This window comes from Aricia agestis, chromosome 14, assembly GCF_905147365.1.
Source record: "Aricia agestis chromosome 14, ilAriAges1.1, whole genome shotgun sequence".
NCBI classification, from domain to species: domain Eukaryota; kingdom Metazoa; phylum Arthropoda; class Insecta; order Lepidoptera; family Lycaenidae; genus Aricia; species Aricia agestis.
Window position 1 is genome coordinate 10,297,634 of NC_056419.1, and position 27,802 is coordinate 10,325,435.

At 36.4% G+C, this 27,802-nt stretch overlaps 1 protein-coding gene across 7 annotated transcripts in view; it reads right to left on the minus strand.

The window, feature by feature from the left end:
• Positions 1 to 27,802, minus strand: part of LOC121733870 (lysine-specific demethylase 3A) — a 200,247-nt gene that overhangs the window by 17,507 nt on the left and 154,938 nt on the right. For 5 of the 7 annotated variants that reach the window (XM_042124265.1, XM_042124264.1, XM_042124269.1 and 2 more), the window contains one exon: positions 7,522 to 7,972. In XM_042124265.1, coding sequence (XP_041980199.1) covers positions 7,522 to 7,972 — 451 coding nt within the window. Of the gene's footprint in view, positions 1 to 7,521; positions 7,973 to 12,379; positions 12,743 to 27,802 lie in introns of those variants that run through there. The other 2 variants (XM_042124268.1, XM_042124270.1) reach the window with 2 other exon arrangements.

Consider the following 27,802-nt stretch of genomic DNA (forward strand, 5'->3'; position numbering starts at 1 on the left):
TTTTGAAAGATCTCCTTTACCAGCAGCGCCCCCGCCCACGTTCATTTATAGCCTTGTCGGACCAGCTGTCCATCTGTCAAATTATGTGGTCAAAGTTAAGGTTAAAGTTAAATTTAGCCTTAACTATAATCATAACTTTAACTACGCCTCTGGTGCAACCCACCCTTAAAAATGTTATTATATTTTATGCTGTAGTTTTTAACACGCTTTCAGTAGCGTCGGATAGTAAAAGCGTGTTAATTTATGTAACGGAATCTTTGAGCACGATTTTTATCTATCTACAGTAGTCTAATTAATTCGAAACTTTGCATACGTATTAAAAGACAACGCAATCATGTATTAAATATCTTAACCGACTTCAAAAAAGGAGGTTATCAATTCCACGCGTACTTAATATTTCCGGAACAGCACAGTTTTTGTATGTTAATCTATTTCAGTGTCTGAACAAAATATGTGCCAAATTTCAAGTGTATGTATGACGTAAATAATGTATGTACTCGTATGTATTGTATGTTTTTATGTTTGTTTTCGCATATCTCCGGAACTACAAGTCCGATTTAAGTGATTCTTTTTTTTGTTGTACAAGGTATTGTTCAACTTAGGGAACGCTACAAGTTTCATTAAAATCTGTTCAGTAGTTTTTGAGATAGGGAATTTTAATTCTCAATTACGTACAATTTTGAAGTCAGTTTTATCTTTTTAAAATACTATTTGAAAATAAAATTTTATAAAGCGATTACGTCTATTCTTCATTTTAATTAAAAGCCAATAAATATTTGTAGACTATAGTAAGGCTCTATTAATCAATCTTCCTAAAGTTGTTACCCAGATTTATCATACTAAGTTAGAGAATAATAATTGAAAACGTGAGTGGAAGAAGTAATTTGCCGACATAAAAAACTGCATTTTATGTATAGCCAGATATATTAGCCAGGTGATGAAGTAGATAAGTTACAAGATTTGTTCAAATTACAAGTTCGAATCAAACTCGCGCACGAAGAGTTCCGTATGTAGAGAGAAAATAGGCCAAGAATTGTGTATGGGAGCGCCCAATATTTTTTTATTTTAATTTTAGTATCAATTGTTAAAGTACATATACATTTTATATAATATAATATATTCAAAGATTCTGAAAAAAAAAATGCGGTCTACGTGTTGCCATAATTGATTACGTTATAAGACACGTGGTAATTATTTTAATTGCTCCACTTGAGTAAGTTCCACATGTCGACGGGTGCAAAGTAAAAAAAGTCATCTGCAATTTTGAGTTTTTCGTTTTTTTGTAGAAACTAGCTTAAAATATCATGTTCTACAACATACCAAAAACAAAAATTCAAATATCACCTTATTTTTGGTACTTTTGTCACGTAAAAGAAGACATCTACTCTTGTTTTGTGAAATTGCACGATGTAGATGCGGATAACTACCGCTGGTCGTCTATACGCGGGACGCGCGGGGGTCATGTTATGCGGCATAAGCGGCTATCTGCCATATAGCTTTTTCTACGTTGCGATTGTGATTTAGATGTCTCAATTTACTTTTGCAAATTAGTATTGTTTATTATGTTTATGAGTACCTATTTATGTTAATTCTTATTGTTAGCTATATTAATTGACTTCTAATTTGTTACTGTTATTTTTTACTGTTTTTTCATGTTCAGAAAGTCCAAAACGACTTTTTAAAGAAGTTGAAAGTTTCCGGAACATAAGTGATAGATTTATCGAGCAAAATACTGTGTTGCCCGATGAAATTATTGAACATCTTATAGAAAACCTTGATGTGTCACCGATGAAGACAAATGAATATAAGTTAACTTTGTAAGATAAGTCCCCATGATCTGAATACTCTAGGCCAGTCACACCAGTTCACTCTCAGTCTGAAATATAAAATGATTTTGAAAATTTGTCGATCTCAGCAAATTAACAAATACGCCAACACCCTCAGAATACAGTTCATCACTTCAAGTCCGCCGCGTCCATTATCAGTATTAGATCAAAATATTATATATTCTTTTTTATTAAACAGATACTTTGATCTCATATAATCTATGACCTGCTTGAGTTTATTAACTCAAACAGGCCATCGAGTATATTGTCCCTCTCAAACTTTAAATCTTCTATAGACAACACCATTGATGCTTCTTCGGCAGTGGAGGCATCAAGTGAATGTTCTACGCCTTCCTCGTTAAACGGTAGAAAAAGACGTCAGTTAAATATTGATCTAAAGAAAAGGCGATTGAGAAATAAAGACACGTGTATTGATACGAGACGTAAATTACGACAAAATTTAGGTAAACAATTACATCAGTCCAGAAATGGTAAATTGCAACCTGCGTAACATCATATCCCGGCATTTGCAAGTTCTCGCGAAGTTTTTCTATTAACTTATCTTTGACCGGTTTTGGGATCTCTGTGATCACGAGAAGCAATTGAGAAATCGTTGAAATAAAATTTCATTTTGTGTTTTGAAGAATCGTATGCACCCCTCCGATGGTGTAAAACGTCCGGCGATGCTTATGATGTTATAATGAACCCATCATGCTTACAAGTGCCAAGTACAAAGACTTAATAAGCCTCTGCCTAAATTATAATAATTTACAACATAGTTCCTGTACTGATAATGATACTGAATAACTTTTAAATTAGTTTAAAATAATTAAAGTATTGACACAGAATTTCATTTTAGTTGTGAGAAAATACGATTTTTACGAAAGTAAATGAATGATTCCTAAGTATATCCATACTAATATTATAAATGGGAAAGTATGTTTATTTATTTATTTGTTTGTTTGTCCTTCCTTCACGCTCTAACGAAGAAACAAATCGTATTGTTTTTTGGCATAAACTTAATTGAAAGGATGAAAAGTAACATAGGCTACTTTTGGTCTTGGAAAAACATCATGTTTCTAAGGGAGCTTACGGGAATATTTGCAATTTACGCGATTTTCAAATTCCACGCGAGCGAAGCCGCGAGCAAAAGCTAGTATTTCATATTTTAACTCCCTTCTAAATCGTGTACCTTGCACCGAATCGACAACGTAGAAAAAGATATCTACGCAATTATGTTCTGAACTTGGTGTGTTTAAGATGTAAAACGTTTAACTACATATTTTAATAATATAACTTACTTTTAATAATAATTTTAATAATATAAAGTGTTACACTTTACGTAGTTACTGATAATCGTACTAGTAATCGGTAAAAATACTTTAATAAATATAATTTTTAATTCCCACGTAGAAACGACCAAGTGGTAGTTAACTCAGTTGTCATATTTTCAAGCGCAATGTAGATGCAGACAACTACAATATCTCGTAAATTAAACATAATTAGAAGAAATTAAATATACATGTGGATTCATTAATAAATAATGAAACAATGATGAAAATTTCAATAAATTTGATCGGAAATTGACAAAATGGGAGCATTTTTTCCTATTATGCGCTCTCCTGAAAAGTTGCTGTTTTGTAGATGACTCTTTTTACTTTGCACCCGTCGATGTGTTCTCAATTACATACAGCTGACACAGATGCTGCATAATACAAATATATACCACTACTATAATACGTAGGTATTAAACAAAATAGTAGTATTTACCATTGCACAATACTAATAAACAATTACATCCTTACTAATATTATCAATCTCTGTATGTCTGTCTGTTTCCACTTTACGCCCAAATCGCTGAACCGATTTTGCTGAGATTTAGTATGGAAAGTATTTAACCCACTAATTAATAAAAGTTGCAATATTAACTTTGAAACTAGCTTTTTAGATCTTATTATAATAGTAGATTTACCTACATGACCCAAATAAAACTGTTCTAGCAAAATGTTTGATGTCGCGTTTCTAATCAGAAAAGTTCAATTTTTTTTTTACTAAAATACTAAATGAAATGTGAGAAAAATAAGTAAAAAGAAGAAATAGTACTGCTTCATAATAACTGTTAACATAATATTGTGTAGGTCGTCGTTGTGGTTTATTAACCCAGTTACATCACAAGAGTCAAGGCCAAATATTTTTCTGCTCTACATAAAAAATAAGTCTTGCAAACTAACAAATGTTAAAATATTATAAAGCGAAAGAGTCTGTTTGAAAGCAATAATCTAACGAACACGGCCGGTTTTTATAAAATTTGGCACAAATATACTTAGATCACGAGGAAGAACATAGGCAACTTTTTTGCGGGAAAATATAGGGATCCCGAAATTTTCACAAAACAAATTATGTTTCTCTCGTCATAATGGAAAATTGTAATTGTAAAATGTATTGAATCACAATAAAAGAGCGAAAAAGCTAATTTCGACTTAGAAAACAAAACAAAATCTGGTGCATCAAAACAAAACAATATAAAAACAACAAAAGGAAATGAAAGTGAAAGTGTTCAGAGCTGATACGACAAAACGTATTTCGTCTTCGACTTACGACTTACGAGGCTCTATTTAATGCCGAGGAAACGAATTTCCGCTGAACCCTCGACCACTTCCTATCGATAAGTCAATAACCTATAGAGCGTTTAAAGTTTCTTTGTAAGTCTCTAAGGTTTTTGACTAGAGTTTGTCTTTTCAATAACGTTGTTGATTGGTTAATGTTTTGACGGCTAACAATCATAATAAATCAACGCTGGTGAATAAAAAAACAGCCATTCAACACCCATTATAATCTATCTTGTCAGTTATGGATAAAATAAGGCGTTGAAACATGTTTTTTCACAAATAAAAATTTCATAACATTGGACGTGAAATGTGAATGAAATTACAGCGGCCATGCTCAAAAAGATCCTTGGAAATTAGGCACAGCACAGACCGTTAGGCTTAGCTTTGTCCTTATCACAGTTAAGCGTACTGAGAGTTATCGAATATCTAACTAGCTATTTTGATAACGAACGTAACTCTGAACACCATACAACCTACAATCTCATACAAATCCTGCAAAACCTTCGTAAGAAGCAAATATAGCTCACACGCATACTAATTAATATCCACTTATTAAAGCGAAGGTTAGCCAAACCGGGTAACTCTGATAGCATGCGGTACGATTTACTGGTTACCAGCTAATAGATCCTATTGTCTACCCACTTACCGCTCGCGTGCGGTCACGCGATTCCGCGAAAATAAAACGTAACATACTGCATACTTTTTATATTATCGCATAAAGGGCACAAAGATGACGCCCGCAACTCCGTTGCGCCAAAATTCGTTTATCGCGCGGGAACCGTACATTTATACCGGGATAAAAAGTATCCTATGTTCTTTCCTGGGACTCAAAGTTTGGTATAGAAAAACAAATTTCGGCAAAATCGGTTCAGCGGTTTGGGAAAGAGGTCAGACAGACAGACACACTTTCGCAATTATAATATTAAGTATGGATTGGCATTTTTACAGATAACTGGTGTATACTTCCTTTTATATTATACTTAAGTATATTAAAACGAAATGTCTGTCTGCTACCTCTTAACGCGCTCAAACAGTTCAGTGTTTTAGCCTTCAAAGTGATTACGATGTTTGGATGAAGATACTTTGGCTCCCGGTGAGGACAGGACAGTTCCTAAAGTGAAAAATGCACGGTTCTCGCACGTTAAATGGAAATTAAATCTCATTTACAAATAATTACAATAAAACGAATTAGCGATACTAAATGAATATATGACTCATGACCTACATTAAGCCTGTGATAAAGCTAAGAAATTATCGCGTCTATTTAATACGAATAACCATAAAAGATACTAATCATAATAAACTATAATAAACTAATCATAAAAAATACTAATCATAATAAACTATAATAAACTAATCATAAAAAATACTAATCATAATAAACAATAAACTAATGCAATAAAATCGATTTCAGTGGACGTTTTGGCATTGGCATAGTTATTGTAGAAAAATCCATGCTACGTAGTATTACTACGCCGTAGACGCGCTACGAAGTGCTCACAAGTTACTGTCTTATTGTAAGAAATGAGGATATTTCAAAAACTGGTTTACAATTTGTATAATGTATTTAAGGACTAACTCTGACTAAAAAAAGTACTTGAGAAAGGCTAAGGGCCTGTTTCACCACTTTCTGATAAAGTGCCTAATAGGCTAATCACAACTTTTTTGACAGATTCTCCATACTTCATCTGTCAATTTAATTGGTGGATAGCCTTATCAGGAAGTGGTGAAACAGGCCCTAAGGTAAATAAAGGTCTAGGATAAAAATATGTCATACTAAGGCCTAAACATGTAAATTGTAAACATTTGATGTAAGTACCTAAATTCATTAACGTACTGGAATTTTACACTTATGTTTTATTTTAAGCTTGTTAAAAAGTCTATTTATAATCATATAACCTCGTTCTTAGAGTCGCTTATCAGAGGAATTTGGTCCGGCAATCGCGGCGATAAGAAGGTCAATGACCCACATACAGCGGACTTCTATTTCAGCGTTGTATTACAAGGCCTTCATACATAGCAACAAGAGTTTATGTCTAAGTGTAAACTGTAAACGAGCAAACCGATCGCATAATAAAAAACCACTGTCGCCTAATTAGGTGTGTGACCTAATTCGTCAGTCGTGACATTGGAAGGGCCACAAGAAAGCACATTTCCGGTACTTAACTTTAATGTGCATAATATGGAGTTTATTTTTTGGTTAGATAGCTTTGGTTTCATTGTTACAAAATCACGAAAATTGAATCTTAACTTTTATTTCCGTTTTATACGCACATCAAGGCGAGGCTAGGGGACTTATTCCCAATCGTTTCGGAAAAGTAATTCGACATGAGTTCGATAACTTCTCGCACGGCAACCGATAAGCCTGGCGCGCTCAGTGTTATCGATTGACGTGCGAAAAGGTAACGAATCCGGGGCGAAGCGATTACGAGACGATTGTAATTACAACAACAATGTATCAATACGGCAATCAATACGGCATAATTGCCGTATTCATAGTTCATTGTCTTTGACACCTAGATTGCCCTTGGGATGACCTTGACAAATTATTATAGGAATATCCGTACTAACTAGGACTGTTTTTGGTCAACGTCAAACAAATTCATTTCCTTCTATGTTTAGACATCAACAGTGTCTTGTTCAACTGTTGTAAGCCTGTGGACAAGAGTTAAGTGTAAACTGTACTGTTTAGTGTCTAAACACACAAGTTACGCGGCGTAAATTCCGCATGATTACATCCACGCATACAAAATACAGACGGAACGCGTCGGAATCGTGCGTCGTCGGTAATTTAAAATACATTGCGGGCGTAATCATGCGGAATTAACGCCGGCGTAACTTCTGCCTATAATGTGTTTAGACACTTAGGTGTATAAGTGTAGTCCTATCCGTTCTTGTCAAAACTATTAGGGCTTCAATCCTAACACCTGCCATAGGGGATTTACGCAGCTGACTCAAGCCGCACGGCTAGCAAATCACAGTCTTTTGAGTAGGTCGTTACTTCTTTAACATTCATGAAGCAACCGCAGTCGTGCAGCGAAAATCAACCGCGGCCTATCCCTAGCCATAAAAAGGTTAGGACATACCTTAACAGTCTTTCTTGTCTCTCTCTATCGTAGGTCGCCGCGGCGAGATAGTCGTCGGCGATCGCATGGTGCAGCGGCGCGTGCAGCGGCGGCTGGTAGCGCTGCTTCCACAGCAGCTCGCCGTACATCGCCGGCGGCGGCGGCGGCGGCAGGTGCATCAGCGGCGGCGGCGGGCCGTTGTAGTGCGCCATGCCTCGCCACTCGTCCACCGAGCTGGCGGACCCCCCCGAGCCCCCCCGCACGCCGCTCACGCCCGAGTCGCTGCGCTCGTCCGCATCCCGCGCGCACACTATCACACAGTCGTCCTCCTCGGAGGCCACGGCGCCGGCCACATCCGCGGCACTCACTTCACCCTTCACTTCACCACTGGGGCACTCCGTCTCCTTCGCGCACTTGTTCGTCTCACTTATCTCCACCACATCACCACTCGCACTCACACTTTCAGCGACACCTGAAACAATACAAAACGGCACGTTAGTTATGCAATGAGGAGCCTTTGGCAGAATGTTTCGTTGTTTATATTCACAGTCTTAGAAGTGTTCCGAATTGGGAACGGAAGTAGGTAGATTAACCTAAATTAACGATTCATTAGGAAAACTTTTCATACTAATTATCTCCTGTCATTGGAGTCATTTTGTAATTCGATCGGCGCTAGCGTCTAGCCGCACCGCATTATACAGTATACACGCTCCTGGCAGATCGCCAGCTGAGCTCATTCACACTAAGCCCACGCCCAATTAATCTATATTCATAATCGTCAACAATTTCAACATCCATATCAACATAACAACAAAAAAATACTTTAATAATCTCAGCTAGCATCACCTTGATATTTCATCGGCATTTTTTTTGTTTCGGCAGTTTCGGATATATCTGTCGGCAAAATTGATTGCGTCTTTGGAGCCCGTAAAATGTAGTGTGGCATTTATTTCGGCGGAACAGGAAGTGGACGATACTTAGTCCGGCGCTGGCATATGTTTGGCAATGGCACGGCGTTTTATGCAGCGTGGCACACGTGTACCCCTGGCCTCGTGCCAGACGCGGGCCGGCCAAACGACCGCCTGGCATCGCACCAGAACGGGGGCAATGTGACACAAAGTTTGGACATCCCCTAAGGTCTACGCGAGAATGTTTACTTTGAAACTGTTTACGACACGACTGTATTGGGGTCACGTAAACTCCGCAGACCGCAGTATGGCGATATCTTTTAGGAGGAGCAGATAATATAAACACTAAACAGTACACATCTGTAAACCGACCTCTACGAATTAGTCGTAGTACCGTTATAAACAAATACCGACATTAAACAGCACAAATGTTGTTAAACATCTCAAGGAGGCAATTACCAACAAAATCACATCAAAAATTCCAACGAAAGTCACAAACGCGTATCATAATGGCATAGAAACTGGAGTTACACGTAAATTAATCTCTCAAACGAGCAAAATGGAAACATAAAAATTGCAAATGAGGTTAAAAACGTAAAAAGTCACATCATTATCATAATCGAATAAATTATAAAGTCCATTGGCAATACTTAATTCGATACTACCCACACAGAGCGGCGCTCGGTGAAATTCAAATGAGGTGCCGCTAACGACGTGTATTTACATAATCGCATATTTGAATAATTTATTCATCTATACTAATATTATAAAGAGGTAAACTTTGTTTGTTTGTTTGTTTAATTGTAATGAATAGGCTCAAAAACTACTGGACCGATTTTAAAAATTCTTTCACCATTCGAAAGCTACATTATTTACGAGTAACATAGGCTACTTTTTATTTTGGAGAATATAGGGTTCCGTAAGATATTTCAGTTTTTCGGAAACAACCAGAAAATTTACTAATTTGCGTACGCTGCCTAAACTATAAAAGATAGAACTATACAATGTTATTATATAGGGAAGGGAATAGGGTAGGGGATTGGGCCTCCGGTAAACTCACTCACTCGGCGAAACACAGCGCAAGCGCTGCTTCACGCCCGTTTTCTGTGAGAACGTGGTATTTCTCCGGTCGAGCCGGCCCATTCGTGCCGAAGTATGGCTCTCCCACGTATGAAAGGGTATAAAGCATATTATGATTTAAATTTTAAATGAATATTTTCGAAGATATTACAGATTTAAAAATTGCGGGACGTAGCTTTTGCGGTAGTAGGTACCGACCAATGCGGGCCACGGGTAGTAATTAATATATAAATTATTTATCAAAACTACTGAATCGATTTTAATCATTTTTTAGTGACATAGGCTGTAATATATTTTATACCCGTGCGAAGCCGGGGCGGGTCGCTAGTAACAAATATAAACATGACGCGAATATTTTTAAACGCACACCGATCGAACGCGTTCGAATGGGGAATGCCAATTTTCGTGTCGTGAGCGTGGCAATTCGATTACTCACCGAGATACTTGCGCGTTTTCCTTGTACGTTCGTAAATAACTTACGTAATAGTGTTGTTACAATATTTACCAATATACAAAGTTGAAATCGATCCGCTATTTAAGATTATTTATTGCAGCGATTATTTTAATTATCGTTTTGTATATCTCCGGCGTGACATAAAACTGTTCTGTTCGCAGAAAAAGAGCAAAGCGCCCGAAAACAATGGAAACTACGAGCTAGCCGAACAATACAATGATGACTAGTGAGGATAGAGCACAGCGTAGTAACAACGAGTCCACAGTGTTGGGGTATCGACAAAAAACTATCGATATTCCATAACGTTTACCGGTAAATCCAGATAGTCGTTGAATAATCATGAATGCGGATTTCTGAGAACGGACGAGCTATTTCAGTTAATAAAACTGGTTCCTATAAATGGATATGTCATTGAAACAAACTTGCGTATGTTATTTAGGTTGAACATAATATGCATTTTATTTTTTATAATTAAAATCCACTTTATGGGCAATTAATTGCATATATTCCTTAATACTTTGAATAAAGATAAGGCAGTCGTATCGTTCGGGTTTTATTACGTAGTATAATATTATGCACATAAAATTTGTTTTTGATTCCATATTTAAATGTGCATCATACCTACACGAATGAGGAAATCAAAATTAGCAGGATGATGTTATTGACACATCTGCATTGACTCAATCAATTATCTGAATATTTTTCTGGTAAAACACGTAATATTTGAGCAAATAATATGTATTTATCTTTGTTAGTACTATAACACGACTAGTTCTACAAGTCACGATCTCATAAAAGCTACTAGAGCATGACTGTTCAACATGCGTATAATGATCACTTCCACTCGAACAATAACCACGGAATTGTTGACCTTATAATGACTTTCACCACAATTTGGTAACAATGGTAACATAATACAATAATGTTATCGAAAACGAACCTTCGAAGCAACGAACATCACTAATCATTTACGGGCCTAATCGAAGTTCTGATTTCGTCGCAAAAATTTTGAACAAATTACACAAATATCTTTACACAAAATATTAATAAAAAATCTCTAGTTGAAACTTTGAGTAAACTTTGAAATTATATTAAGCCCTTCATTAAGCATTGGAAAGAAGGTATAGTTTGACTAAATAAGACAGTACAAAGGACGTTCGCCAATCTCTTTAATAGAAATCCCTTTTTAAACCCTTTCAAATAAATCTTATAAGTAGGAGCCATCGGAGTTTAAAGTCGCATCACGATTCACGATTCCTGGCGCTTGGTGGCGCTTTAAAGTACTTCACCTATCTAGATTCTAGAATATACAATAGCCTAGAATAGGCTCTAGAAATTTCCTCGCTGCGGCGGACGATTATGTCGTTACATATTAATTATTATCATTTATCTCACATTCATTGAATTACGAAGTACAATAATTCATACAGACAGATCAGTGGCTGAAAATCAAATGAAAAGTAGGAACTGTTACTGCACCTTTAATTAAATTATCTAGCGTTTAAATTCCAATATTTCAACTATGAGACACGAATTTCTTATTTAAATACTATAGGTCATACTAAGTCGTAGATTACTTTAAAAAGTTTGAGGTAACTTGCACAAAATGAAATCAATGTGAAAGATGAGCAATTCAAAACGACATTAGATACCTAGGTATGTGTGTATTGTATAATCGAGTAATGATTAATGATTATGTTGTTGGATGCGTGACCGATAAAATACGAGACATGTAATTGTGTTAAATTACACGTACTTAGGCCGATATTGAACATGATAACCCCGAGGTTATCGCAACAGCTATGTTGGTGATGTAGCAATTGCTAGATAGTTTCGAAGCAGACGTTTCGATTATAAGGATAGCAAATTTAGTAGCTACAACAAGGTAATTTAATAAATTTTAAATATTGGATTATTACGACAGAGGGCTAGACAGTAGACAAGTGGCAAGCGATTATCGTAAACGCCAACAAAATGTATGGGATTTGTCATTAGTATGAACGCTAGCGAAACGATGACTTATGTCAAATCGCATACAATTTATTGGCGTTTACGATATTCGCTTGCCACTTGTCTAGTAGGGCAGCAGTAGCTACGAAGAGGAAATTTAATAATTTTTAATTTTCGATCTACCAACTATTAACGATGTTATGTAAAATTAAAATAAAATTGGTGGACTATTTAAAATATTGACTATATAAAATGTGCTATTTAAAATATTGTTCAACTAATTACATTAACACAATTATTTATAATAAAAATTTAGAAATTTAGATAATAATATCACTTCAATTCATTATTATTTATTATTCTGAGACTCAGTAAAATCCTCACGATTATTTCTAAAATTCCAGTATACCGTCACTTTTGGAATAGAATTGAAAATAAAAGCCAGCAAAATTATTATAAAAAACACCAAAAATGCACGGATACTCACGTTTGAGAACAAGGTAAAACTCAACAAAATCCTTTCAACAAATATTAATCTTCGCACACTAAAATCACTTGCAAATTCTTCACAATATTTTCTTCCAGAAAACCGATAGTAATCACTCACAAAAATCACAATATCCTCCAAATCCAGAAAGTAGAATCCAATCCGATTCCTGTCCTTGAGGGGTCAGCGTGTGCTACTCGTTCACCTGCAGATACACTGTGTACTGTGTAGTTCGAGCCGATCGCTAGCGGAACAACTCGACGTGCAAAAGTATCGGAGGCGCACAAAGAACTGAAACGCGCGTCGAAATGGCTCGGAGGGGAGGAAGGGCAGGCATGAGGCAGACCGTACTTCTGCGTAGCATTACGTAGCAACAAGTGAACGGATATGCGGGTGTGAGGAGGCCGGAGGGGGGGGAGAGGTCCCCCCGTGCCTCCCCGCGCCCGTCTCGCCCCGCGCGCTACCTGAAAGCGATGCATGCAGCTCCGTCAGGTTCCGTTGCCTGCCCATCTACAATCCATTTGTGTACACACATTACACGTCCCCATTTGATAGCAGGCTCCAGGAAGGACTAAATTATGATTACATGTTGTATTGCCACATTATTTCGTTTCCTAGCGAGTTTAGATATTATAAATATTTAATTCTGCGATGATAAGTGGCCGCAGGAAGGCAAATAATAGTTCCAATGTAACCTTGTTTTAAAAACGATTGTTCATAAAATGTCGGTAAATGAATGTGAATAACAATAGAATTAATTAAAATAAGTAATCGCTATAAGGAAATTATTTGTACGAAGTAATAAAATTAATTAATTCCGACCCAGCAACGACGTAAATATTTAGGATAAACAAAGGAAAATCGACAAAGAAATAACAAGGCAAAATTAAGAATAATAATATGAGAGATGACATAAATTTAAAAGCCTGTCGTACGCAAAGAAATTAATGCAGTAAAACGGAACATTGCATAAATGCAAAATGTATTACAAAACTCGAACGCAATATAAATAATTATGGGTGCGTTGCAGTAATTAAAGGTAAATGTAATTGCTAATGAGGGTATGTATTTAAAGATCATCGTAACACGTCTAATAATAGTCGAGTCGATAACATTTCAGAACATAAACAATATATTGCTGGACTGCATTCTGCGCTCGTTAAACTTTTGGCACGCCTTCAACAATTCACAGGCTATCACTCACGAGCAATAATAAATAAATTCTTTAAATATAATATTATGAAGCTTCATGTTACCGATGAAAATAAAAGTAAATAATACCGAAATAGCTTTTCCGAGAACATCCTACGTAAACTTATTATAGACAGAAATAAACACAACTAGAACGATTTAGGACGTGCCCAAATATTTTGTTTTATATTAATTGGAGATGAAAAATTGACAGTGAATAGTCGTCTACCTGCTTACAGAAAGTCGGGCATGGAACGACCCGAATATAAAAATGGGGAATCAATAAGCCCAGTCTGAAGTCTCATCTGCGATTCCGAGGACATTTATAGGGGTGACCTTTTGCAAAAATAGCTTCGCCTGTTTGAATAACGGACACGTTTTATTTAAATTACATCTGAGATTTATCACTACCCCGATTCTATTTTAATATAACATTAAAGCATTCGTCCCTTCGTCCTAGACCCTAGTCCGTTTCTAAAACAAAACTAAATTGTGATTATCTTATGGCAAGCCAACGTCAAACGCCAGAAACGACGTTAGACGTCGATCTTGGATAGAAAATGGACCAGTCCATCGAAGACAATCAAGGAATAGGATCAACTGTCAACAGGACAATCAGGTCAATTAGGGCGGGATCAAACAACCTAGAACAAAGCTGCATTGACGTTGCACTAAATAATAAAATCAGAGTAGGTATGTTTCATGTGATGTTGGTTCTCATTTGTTTACTGCGAGTTATTAATATGAAGCATCGTTAAGATAACATATCTAAACACGTTTTGAAGTACCCACAAAGAGGTCATGTATCTAATATCTATTACGCCCTTGTGTTAACTGTGCTAGTATTAACAATAAACATCTACTGGCAGAGTTATTTGGCGTGTAATATTTCATTATACTTTATCGCAGTAGCTACTACAAAATAATAATATAGTTCCAGTTTGTCAACAACAAAATATATATCTAGATGTTGGCACTTGGCTATAAGTTTCGCACGTTTTTTCCGCAAGTCATTAATAATAATTATTATTACTACATGATTCCCCAAATTCCATTCGTTTGCGATAAAACAATGTCCTTTTCAAGGACTGAAGGCAGAAACTAAATTTCAATCCAAATCTAATCAGAATTCAAATTCTGATATTTGGATGAGTTCTGTCTGTTACCTCTTTACGCTCAGGCGTAAAAAGGTAACAGACAGGGCGATACTTGCCTAATTATATAAAGTACTGATGACGACACAAAATCTCCAAACCTCTGGCAATTCTTTAACAATGTACAGCGGGGCTAAAATGGTCGCTTTAAAGAATCATGATATAAATCATAATATGATTCATTTTTCTAAGATCGCAAAATGCAACTCTGCTTGCAATTCATTTCTGTATTTTTGTGCTGATTTGACAGTTTTGACAATTCATTTGCTGAATTGATTGAGAGGAATTGTTAAATTGTTAATTGTTAATTGTCAAATTGCTTAAATCATTTTAGCCCCGCAGGCCTGTTTCGACGAATGAAATAATAGCTAAACAGCACGTAACTAAAAATAAGCGTTTATCATGTTTTCTAGATGGATTAGATAACGCACACAAGGTACCCGTTGATAGGAAGCTCAAACACGATAACCTGGTTGCAGCGACTGATAAACAGCTATGTGTACACTGTTCAGCCTATCTAAATAGCGCTAATAACATTGATAAGGTACGGTGCTGTACGCACTAGGAGACACCAAATCATATAATCAGGGTTATACGATTGTGTCTTCAGGCGCAAAATCCAACTAAACTACTAAAAAGGTATACTATAGCGTCCATAGCTTTGGTAAAGTTTTGATGCAGTCTTAAACAATTCAAAGTCAAACTAACATCAAACGCATTTTGATTGGCCAAAACTGCAAAAATAATTGTAGTTTACATTTTGACGATCACTATGAAAAATGAAAATACAATTATTGATCTGTTTGATTAGATCGGAGCCGTAATATTAATGTTGTAATTCCGGGATTTTAGTTTCATCAACTTTTAATTAACTTAACTTTGTGTCTTCTGACTATCAATATGAATTCACCGCTTTTACGTAGTTTACTTTAGATCTATCTCATATAAAGCCCTAAGTACATTTGTCACCTAGTGTGTACTAATAGCTGATAACATAACTTAACGGATTGGGTTTTTTTCTCCGCAAACTGTGACGAGGTTACAACTGTATCGTGTTGAACGATCAAGGTGAGCGTGTACATTTCAATACAATACTAATTAACCGCTAATAATATAATTCAATACGATCGTGAGTCGTGACTGTAGTCCGGACTTCGGTTAGACTGACCTTCACCCATCTCATGTTGGACGGCGTTAGCATAAGACGACCCTTTTGCGATCGATCGTTGCGATATATCGCAAGTGGTGTGAACTGGTTTGTAATGGGGAAGAAACCTGTTCATTCCAATTAACCGGCCGCCAAGTGACCGCCCAAAGCGTTTAGTATTAGTTAACGCGATTAATATCAAAGAACAAGAAGATTCGAGTTATAGCAAATAAGATGCTTTGGATCCGCCTTAATTTTGATCACGTGTTACGACTATTATTTATATCCGCATTATACAATAGAAAGAAAAGAACCGTTCCGTGTATGGAAGTGGTTCATATATAATTCTAATCGCGTGCATTGAACAATGAGTTATTTAAACTATAGATAATAATACAAAGCGGACGCAGGCTGATAGAACACGTCGATTTAAAAACCAAATGTGATGCAATCATATTATGAATCATGCTCATAATTTAGTTAATATTATGTATAATTCTGCACTCAGCTCTTATTCGACTGAATATAGTCGTTATCGCCGAATGCTTACCTACTTATTATAAGACCGTCGTTATAATTCTCGATGATAAACTCAAGGCAAACAATCTAAAACCTTATCTGAAGATAAACGACACTCGAAACATAACGGTTTTCGACTTTGATTAAGTAGCAAGTATTCCGATTCCGTCACTAGCAAATATAACACTAAAGCGAATATTTAGTAGCAATTCAGGTAATATAACACGCGTTGCCAACGTAAGAATGCCAACGCGTGTAGAGTTACAAAGTGCGAAACAATACTATGCTAGGATCGAATGTCAAAAACCGCACGAGGCAATAAGTCGTTGTCTCGTGGAAGTAAACATCTAAGGCGTACTTTGGTCGCATTCATGCATAATTGATGAGGGTTCGTGGCCGCGGCGGGCGGACGGCCGGAATCCAGTCGGTCACGACCGCCGCCATCTTGTGGAGCCGACCACATGGCCGGAGTCATGCCGACAACTCTGGATAACCGGAATCATTCCGACTATGCACTCCGGGTAGCCGGAATCACTTCGAGTACTTATTCTAGATAACCAGTATCATTCCGTTGGATAATTTCGAATACTCCTACTTCCGTTCCGCACGACCGGCCGCACGGACGTATCGCTATCGGCCGCGTGGCACGCAACGCGCAATTAATATCATTATTAGTTTCTTTTGTTGCCGGCTGGGTAAATAGAGCGGATCCGCGATACATAATAAATTTAAAGACAATACGGCCGGCTCTCACGGGCGCCCATTGTGCGCGGTAATTGTAATCAAAAGTATTTTCTCTCGGAACAGACGAGTCGTTAGCGATGATGTGAAACACATTCAATGTAACAGTTTCTTGCGCCTTTACATAAATAACATCACATTATGTTCTCCTACGCTAAGACAATAGAGATCATCAATGGCTTATAGCGAGCTTTTTTACGTTAGCGAAGTCTACGAATTCTACGCACGACCTCAATGAAAAGGAGGACAAGATAAAAGAATTTAATAAAATTGGCAGACATAAAGTTAAATAAGTGGTAATTTGAAAATAAAATGAGCGTGAATTTCGTTGAAAGGTCACCCTCGCAACCTTCAACGCTCCACTTAATACCACTATCGTTTCAGACGACTTCAGACTAAATTGAAAAGACTACAAAGGGATTAGAAACGTAAATAATATCTGAAATAAAATACGATTGTAATTACATAAAACGGACTCGTTCAAGGCAAAATTCGCAGTCTTTCGCAATCGTTACGTAAATGTAGCATAAAAAGAAGACAGCTTTTAGTCTACGTATAGATTATTTTGCCAAGAGCACGCTGCCGCTGCAGTGAGTGTGCACGAGCGGAGCGTACGCAAAAAACTAATGAAGCCGAAGCCCCCGCTCTCGCTATCGGCTATTACATTCGTGCATAATGTCTGGCTCGGTTTGCGATTCAGACGTTGCGGTTTTTGCCGAGGGCGAACACTTATCGTGGATGAAAACAGGGCTGCCAACTGCCAAGTATTGAAGCATCCTGCTCTGATTTATTGATATCCAATGCAGTAAATAAATCTGGCATTGCTTTTGTATTACGTAACAGTCATAGACATAATTATACCAATCAATCAGACGTCGAATGTATAGTATTTACTAACGCCACTTGCACGGATGTTGTTTCAAAATTAAATTTAAACTGGGGATATCTTGTTACATCTTTCACTCTTCGTTCAAAGAGATGTAGCACAGGGTTAGGTTAGATCTATCATCTATACAAATATACTTAAGAATATCACCATTAATGCCCAAAACCATGCTCACAACGACCTTAAAAGGCACGGAATTGCCTCACGTTCCGCACATTAAGTTGACAACCCTGGACGAAAGCGTACCTTCGCCGTAGAATATGAATCGCACCATCGCGCGCATTCGCGACGCGTAGCCATGAACTACGAATTAGTATTCCACGCGGCCTCTGGGAGAATGTTGTATGTATAATTAATTATACGAAATGGGTTTTACGAGTTAATAATAATACTGATATCCGTTTCATTGTTCGATGGCATCATCGAGTCGTTTTAACGACTGCGGTAACTGAAGCCCGAGTACACGCAGTAAATTTATTGACTGAACATTATGAAAGCTGCGTCTATCTATGCACTTTCATTCGACGTTACGAATATCGTCGTGCTTGGGCTAGCGAGGTACAATATGGTTATCTTGGTTGAATGTTTTTTTAATAAACTTTATCTTAAATCTTTATAGTGTATTTTAAATAGCCAGAACTAATCATGATATTAAACACGAAACCTAGATAATTTTAGTTTAAAACAAAATTGGAAATCACAACCTAGTTAATTGAGAGTTCAAATTATTGTATTCGTTACCATTTCACTTTGCATTTAATTTGGTCATGTTGATACAAATCTAACTCATCTGATATTTCAAACTAAGTATGTATAATTTATTAATTAGTGCAGTGTATTACGTGATCACAGAATTGTAAACATTTTATTACATAACAACTATGTGAACTGAATTATATTATTATGTATATGCAAATACGATAGTAAAATACCCGTATGTATGTAGGTATAATTATGATATTTAATTGTTTAGACCTGATAATGATACTGGTTTTCCTTAAACGTTCATCTAGAATCGCGGTTAAAGATCATCTAGTATTAAAAATAACTAGCTATTTGACCGAGCTTTGCTCGGTATTCGATAAAACACGAATAAAATGACATTTTCTAAAAATGATTCCTAGCTAGATCGATTTATCGCCCCCGAAACCCCCTATATGCTAAATTTCATGAAAATCGTTGCAGCCGATTCCGAGATTCCAATTATATATATATATATATATATATATATATATATATATATATATATATACAAGAATTGCTCGTTTAAAGATATAAGATGTGTACTTATCTACTATGCAAGTATGTACTAATATTATGTAGGAATAATCATACGATTAAAATTATTAACATTTGCAAGTAATTGGCTATATCATATTATATTTTGTAATGAATACAAGAGTTTGATTATTTTTGATAATAATAAAAACCAACATTTTAGTTGCCTCAATACGCTTCATTATATAATTAATTAACTTCTTTTTTAATGCCTAAAATAAGCAAAGGATTTTTACTACATCTGTAACAAAGAATAGAATACAATATCTATTCTGGTCTTTATTGATCGCTAAATTGCAGACTAGGTCACCGGAACAGAGCCACTTAAACTTTTACGGCATTATTAATGAACAAAGAAAATACAGGACTACCTATTCCATATTATTGGACGTGTCTTTGTCATATTTTGAAATCCTGGATATAAGTCTTCATAACGGGGCAGCTAAAGGTTTCATAACATTATAGGTAATAACTTTAACACAAAGGTAAAGAGTCTTGTAATTTAATTACGAAAGCTTAAATCCTCTCATAAATATAAGCTTCCGTTTCTGTCGTTGCCATGGCGACGGTGGCCCCAAATCCCCTTCATTTCTCACAAGGGGCCGCCCGAGCAGCTGATTCCCGCAAGAATAATTCCGCTCCTTTTGATACGCTTTTCGGAGTTATTGAAACGTCACAAAAACGAATTATTTTGGTGAGTTTTGTAAAATGAAAATCAATTCTAGCTGCACGCCCCGGCGTCTCATTAATGCTTTGACTACGTTTCTATTGTGACGTCAATGTTTCGATAGTACAATATTGTAATAACATGAACTGTACGCAAGATTTCTATGAAATTTATGTCTGAATAATGTAGCCGTCGAAATTATGATAGCAAAATTTAGATCCCCTAAAGCAGGGGTTCCCAAACTTATTTTGTCTACTGCCCACTTTGAGAAAAATATGTTTTAGGGGCTAGGGCCCATTGTTTTATTCATTACGGCAGTAATCATAACACATACGAAAGTTGTTCAAAGTTCACGCTAGCCTGCAGCGCTGAGTCAGCTCAACATATCGATTATTCAGTCAAAACATACAGTTATGTAAACATCGAATGTAATTTACACGTATCGGATTACATAGAAAAAGTTATATTCAAATTCGATGAAGTGAGCTATTTTCATAAACCTAATTGATGTCCAGTATCCGAATTTGTTTGGACAGATGTTAGAATAGTTTCGTTGATTGGCCAACTTTTTGGTTTTAGTCAATCAAAAGCACTAGTGAATATATAAATTCCGCCTAAAACTGTGAAACCAGACCAGATCAGTTATACAATATATACATTATACAGACATCATTGCCTAAACAAGTACCTACAGCAACTTTTTTACATACTTAGGTTTGAAAATAATAAATTGATTACTGTCATCCAAACATTGAATTCTGAATATTCAAAAATGGAGACAAGATTCATATCATCCGCAGTCTAGACGAATGTATATCCGACTATTAACCTTTAGAATCTGCTCTACATGCTAATATGGGCCAACCGAATCGAGATTCGAACCCACTTAAAGTTGGAACGTTTAACAGAACCGGTTACGGAATTGCGCGGTCAAAACTTCGTGCAATTTAAATGTCAGTCTAAACGGCAAGGCCAGCGCTGGCGCTATCATGCGAAAATCGACAAGTTTTATGTATGCCAGTAGGTAGCTGCTGGCATTCCTTCGCATTCGCGGGCGATTTACGAGCGTGATACTTCCATTTTCACGTTCCAATGAGTTCGGTTCGCGCTTTGTCCGTTTTCGTTCCTTCAATGCGTGACCAATCGCAGCTGGACACATTGGCAAATTGCATTCGATAGATTCGACAGCGAATGTAGACAATCAAAAATGTATGGGATTAGACATGAGGAATCGCAAGCGCCACGTCAATCGAGGATTTTGAAGTTTGTGACATATGACAGCTGTTCGGCACAATAAAAGACACGTCAAAGACCCTATTTATACGAAGCTTCGCCTGGTGGTAGATGGTAGAAAATTGTCGGAAAATTATTTTAAACCGTTTTTGAAAACACGTGTTGATCAGGCAGCGCGACAAATGAAATATCGAAAACCCTCATCTGACTAAGTAGGTACCCAGATCTTTGAGAGATCAATAGGTCGCTTATTTACGGCGTAAATTAGCCGTCTGCGAAGGGGTCCGTCGGTTCCGCCACCGTTTTTTGCTGCGCATGACAGCCGTGACGCGCTAATCTACGGCACAGTTACGCAACCGGTCAGCCGCTTTGTATGCAGCGGACATTGAACACTTCACTTTCTAAGTCCAATAATAAAAGCCGATTATGAATCACGAATACACAACGTGGATTTCCATAAAGTTTGTGGTAACGTTGTTTTGATACTCCAATAGGATCGTCAACAAAAACGAGGATATACGTGGAGACGTTATAAAAACGTTTAACTCAGACACGATAAGGACAAAGTCGATTCCTACCCTTGACACGATGCAAATGAAGAAGGAGCTAAACGAGATACAACTAGTAGCACAAGAGCTATCTACTGTGAACCTTGAGCTTAGATGTCTAAAAACGCGCATACTAATTCTATACCGGTTCATACTGCATCGTCCATTATAATACAAAGCGTAATTTATTTAAATAAATAATAGCACTTATATAAATATTAAAATTAATGACCGTATAAAACTGGTTTCGTGAAACCGGGTCTCGGCTCATTTAAATTGCAAATGAACGGAGTGATTCACTTAATATTTGTTACGTTAAGTTTAAAGGCTAATAAACGGCGAGAAAAGAAAGCAAATGTGACGAGATTGTTGAGAAACGATAATACGGGACCGTTAGTTGCCGGAGATTTAAATTCGTAATGCTCTATCTAACGCCGGGGAGGAAATAAATCGACGAATCACCGCTCGATGTTAATGACCATAATATTATCTGTATTATACTCGTTAGGCGTGAGAACTAAGAACTCGTCGATATGCTAAATTTTCAACATTTTCATCTAAATGTCAGCAGAAAAAGCTAGCAAACTGACGAACCTGTATTATGCAATCCATACTTAATATTATAAATGCGGAAGTGTGTCTATCTGTCCGTTTGTCTGTCTGTCTGTTACCTCTCCACGCCCAAAAGGTAAAACCGATTTTGCTAGCTATAGAGATACTTTGTGTCCCAGGAAAGGACAAAGGATACTTTTATCCCGAAAAAAATTTTGGCGCAACGGAGTTGCGGGCTTCGTTTAGTTTCATTTAAATGTAAGCAAAAACGACTACGAAATTAACGAGCCCGTATTATGTCATACTTCATAAGTTGATATCGAAAATTATAATTATTTACAAAATATACAATATTAAGGGCCTGTTTCACCACTTTCTGATAAAGTGCCTAATAGGCTACTTACTTTTTTGACAGATTCTCATACTTGATCCGTCAAGTTAATTGGTGAATAGCCTTATCAGGAAGTGGTGAAACAGGCCCTAAGTATTTAGTCTAAACTCAAAATAAAATCCGATTATCAGCATAAAGAACATTCTTAGACATAAAGCAAAAAATATGTATTAGAATTTAATCTTATTTCCTGTTACATTTATATATTATAGCAAGACATTTTATTACATCGAGATATCTATCGCAAACATTACTTTCCTCGTCCTCATTTGGGACGAGAAATCAATTTTAGTTGTTTCAACTTCCCACTAAAATTAATAAACAGAGATTTCCTCGCTCAGCAACAGATTTTAAAATCGGTGACAAACACTTACGTGGGTAAAATCATTTTCCTTATGAACCAGTTTCCACGAACAACAAAATCATTTTAATTTCCACGTAAAACCGACCCGTTATGTAATATATTATATTCCAAACGGCGGTTATGACAGATAAGCGGCTGGATACGACGTTCTGAGATGGGATGGACGTAGGTAAGGAAACTATTTTTGTGCGATGACGATTGAAATCATGAAATGAAATCATTCCCCAGATTCTACTGTTGTAGCTTCGTAGGACTAGGAACGAACGAGGACATTCAATTAAGTTCTTTTCCGACTGGATGGAACAAGGAACAAAGACGTATTAAAATTACTGCTCTATTCTTTACCTGTTCTTACGCTAACTTATCATGTAAAAGTACCATGACTGTTATCTGTAGGTATGCAGATTGTAGATACATATTATGTACTAGTATCAATATTAACGTTTAATTACTGTATTAATTTAACTGGATGTCTAATATCCGAGCATTCTGCTTGTAGCGGGAACCACAATATAATTATTAATCATGTCTTCTCTAATCGTAGGCGTTCATAATTCACATTTTATTGAAGAGGTATTCAGCTTTTAAACCTTCTAGTATAGTTTGGATTCTTCATCTGGAAAGAGAGAGTGGATTTTGTGTATTACGACGATGAAGGGACCACTCTAATTTCATCGTTATATTTGAAAGTCGTTACCTCCGTTTTTCGAAATTGTGTAATAGGCCTTTTTGTTTGTTTCGTAATCAAGATTTACGATTTTTGAAATGCCTGGGTTTCTTACCTTGCATATGAGTGAGTAAATAAGTTAATAAAAGTAGATTTGAATAGGTCCCTACCAAAATTTAATCATTCCTTAAATTCCAACATATTTCCTCGTACTTCTAAAAGTGCCTATAATAACTTCAACATTTCAAGAATTCACCAACCTCATCCTCATGTTAATATACTTATACCATTACATACGTAGGCAATTACCGTAACAGTCATTACAATAGTAAATTGTTCCGTACCAAGACCCACATAAATCTAGACCTATTGTCCTAGCTTATCGGCACGAGACCTGAGCTGTCAAAAGGTCATCGACGTTACGGGCGTGGGTTGGACGCAATAACTAAATTGCTATTCATGCCACTCTCTATACGGCTTTGTGCTTACTACATAATATAATACTCTACGTGAAACCGATAGAAGCCATCGTCCTTTGATCTTTCGGCTAGTAGTCAAACCTATTTTGTAATGGAAAGCCGATGATACGTCTACAAATTGGCGTGAAATTCACAATTCAAGCTCGATACAGGTTATTCGTATTATCATAATAGTAGGTAGATATGTAAGATATTCGTAGATGAGATAGAGCTGTCTTACTAGCGAATTGAATTTAAGATTAAAGAAATTCTCTTCTTCGACTTTAAACTCGACTTTTCTTGGATCAGCGGGGTGATTCACAATTTCCGTTCGAATGCAAAAATTTTAAAGTGCGTTTAGTCAGCGCTAGGCGCGGGGCGTTTTTATTGACCGACTTCTAAAAAGGAGGAGGTAATACGTTCGGCTGTGTGTATTTTTTTGTCTGTCTGATCAAAGTCCAGTAAATAGTAATTGTAAATCAGATTCAGGCCTCTGAACACATCGAGTTCAGATGACCAATTTAGAAAAATCGTTTCAAACGTAGCTTCGTTTACGTTAAAAAAATAAGCATCTCCGTTTATAACGTATCTATATTCTATTTACGTCGGGCGGCAACAGTTTATTTGCCAAAAGCCATTAATTACGGTGAATAGAATATCTAAAGACTGTCCAGAGTTATTTCACCTCTGCCGGGACCTTATTCCAATGGCATAAGGATCATAGGAGGAAAATAACGGCCTGTAGCCAGTATCTAATCCCTCCCAGACACTCGCTGCAGACAACGCTGATTAATGCATGCGGGAGGCGTTTAGCCCATTGTACGCCATCTTGTTACGTCATATCACCGGCCCATCATTAAAATCGCAAGAAAGAGAAAGGAAGGAGGATCTTTTGAATTGAAATATAAAATTGCAATAAAGGTGAATAAAATTTAGGTTCACAAAAAATATTCATTGTGAATATATTATGTGACTTCGCAACAAAACAAATATACATCATCACAAAATTTTCCATCTATTACATATTCAAAATAAATAAAACATGATTTTAATCCGGCATCGGGCATTTAAATGCAAAAAAGAAAGTGTCCTACATTATAGGCGCCATTACCGATCGCCGTCAATGCCAATTAACGTAATGTTTTCACTCGGCTGTGGCAATCGGTTGCCTAGCAACGAGCCGGTTGCCTGGCAACGTGCATACGTAGTGCACGCATATGCGAGCATATGCTCGGTCAAGCGTAAGTGCAGTTGAATTCCATATGGTCGTCCAGATTTCCAGACAGAAGCGCGATTTGGACACGCGCTAGCTTTTTTAGCTCAACCTGGGTGGCAATTCTCGTCGAAAAGCTCTTTCATTAATCAATTTGGTTCCAATTGGACCGAATTTGCTGTTGCTCTTACACATAATATTCCATTTGACGAGTGTGTAAGTAGAGATAGTGCTTATGAAGACATTGCAAATGTAAAGGAAGACGAATGATAGAAGTATTTTGCTAATAAGCTGGTTTTAGAACTTGTTATTTTAATTCATAATTAATTTACCATATTACATAATCAGACTTAGTTTCTACTTTAGGTCCTACACTAGGCGCAGGTGTTATTGTTAAAAGTAATTTATTCAAAGTTTCAAATCATTTAATAAAAATGAGAATAAAACTACTGATTATGATGCAGCAACTGATTAGGCTTTAATTATAAATAAACATACTCTAATGAATACGGATTTGATAAACAGAGATTTACTCTAGTTAATCATTGCATATTTGTTATGTTACAACAAACATAACTGCGTATTGTGTGTTATCTAGTTCTATTAACATTCGATTGGGGTGTGTACTGTGTATAGATGATAACTTACTAAGAACAGTTGAATAGTACCCTTTAAATATCAACAACACGTCTTGATAAGACGCACAAACAACAATATGACGACTAAATGGGTACTTACTACTTAGTTGAATAACTTCTAGGTTAATCATTTTATTAGGTACTTGAAGATGCATCAGCGCTCGTGTAAATTATGCTTATGTGTGCGTGTGCCATTTGTAACGGTGAAGTATGAAGTTATAAAAGTGCATATTAATCCACAACAGTGATTTTAAGACAGTGATTTTAAGCAAACGCGATTAATTATTAATGAGTAATGATGTAATTCATTGTTATTTTCGGCAGTGGGATAAATTTACATATTATATGGAATATACAGCGGCGTCACGGGTTTTCCGGACGGAAAACCCGTGAGTTTTCCGGACTGAGTTCTGCCTTTTTAAGCATTGTTTAAAATGGGTTTTACCAAATCGCTGTCGATTTATCGGACGAGACAATCTGTCGTAATATGTGTGATAAAGTGTATAAAAACCCTGAAATGACGATATTTAAAATTATTTAGGTTCTTGTGCCACATTTGGCGCAGATATGGATTCAAAGTTTACGGACTTCTTTCATACAAAATGGCTTCCTTTAGAGATTCAGAAACATCTATCCAAATATCCTGCTTTGAATCTTACAAAAACAACTCCGTGCATATTTGTGCACCTATTTGTGTACATCACAGCGCGAGCGATATAGGTCACCCGGGAGAGGAGGTAAATAAATACGAGTCTCGCTAGACAGGCGGCGCGGCGACGGACGACGAACATTCGTATTCACCTTTATCATCAATCACGTTAATAGTCGAATACTTTGAACGAGACAATCTTATGTTCTATACATATGTATTTCAGCAACGGCTGTAATTTTTTGCAAGAAAAGCATGTAGGTTGTTTTAGGGGAGGAAAAATCTTTAACTTTCGTCTTTGAAAGCGCGCATTTTTGAGTTATTTATGCTTCTTCATTCTTATAGCAAAGGCGACCTGGGACCTGGGTGCTAGCTCAGGTAGGTACATGAGAAAATTAATACTGTATGCTGACAGACGCGGCAGTAAAAATTACCATTTCTCATCTACAACAAGAAACACAAGCGTAATCAAATTATAAACTTTTAAATCAAGTTAGTTTCTTTATCCGTATAATATTATGTACTTTGTTATTGCATACGAGGAAAAATCTTGAATTAATTTAACTCAAGCAAAGAGGATAAACTTTATTATTCTACTCGGCTACATAGTCTGTCCCAAATATCCATATATGTATAGCTACAGCTACGGAAAACAACTGTGATGAATCTGCATTGGCAACAGCTAAAATTAGCATAGAATATCTTGTATTACAATTTACATTACCGAAAGTACTATATATTGTTACATAATTTTTAAGCACCATAAAATTATCATACAGGATACTTTTTGCTATTTCTTGTCATAGGTAACGCCGCGTAATCTTGCTGTAAAAAACTATGAATCTTTGCTTCTACTTTTAAAAACAGTTGAAAACTTGGATCTACCTAAAAATATGTCAATTTAAATATTATCAGGCGCATAACTAGTCGTTCACGTTTTGCAGTTCGTGAGTAAATGAATTCTCATGAATTTTATTTCGTTATGTATACGCGAGTTGCGACCCTTCTGTATAATTATCTCATAAACATATTATTGTGTCACTGAGGTCGTTCTTGATTTACTTACCCGCGATTTTGAAGAACATTTTGAGGTGAAACAAAAATATAATGCTATTTTATAATGCTGA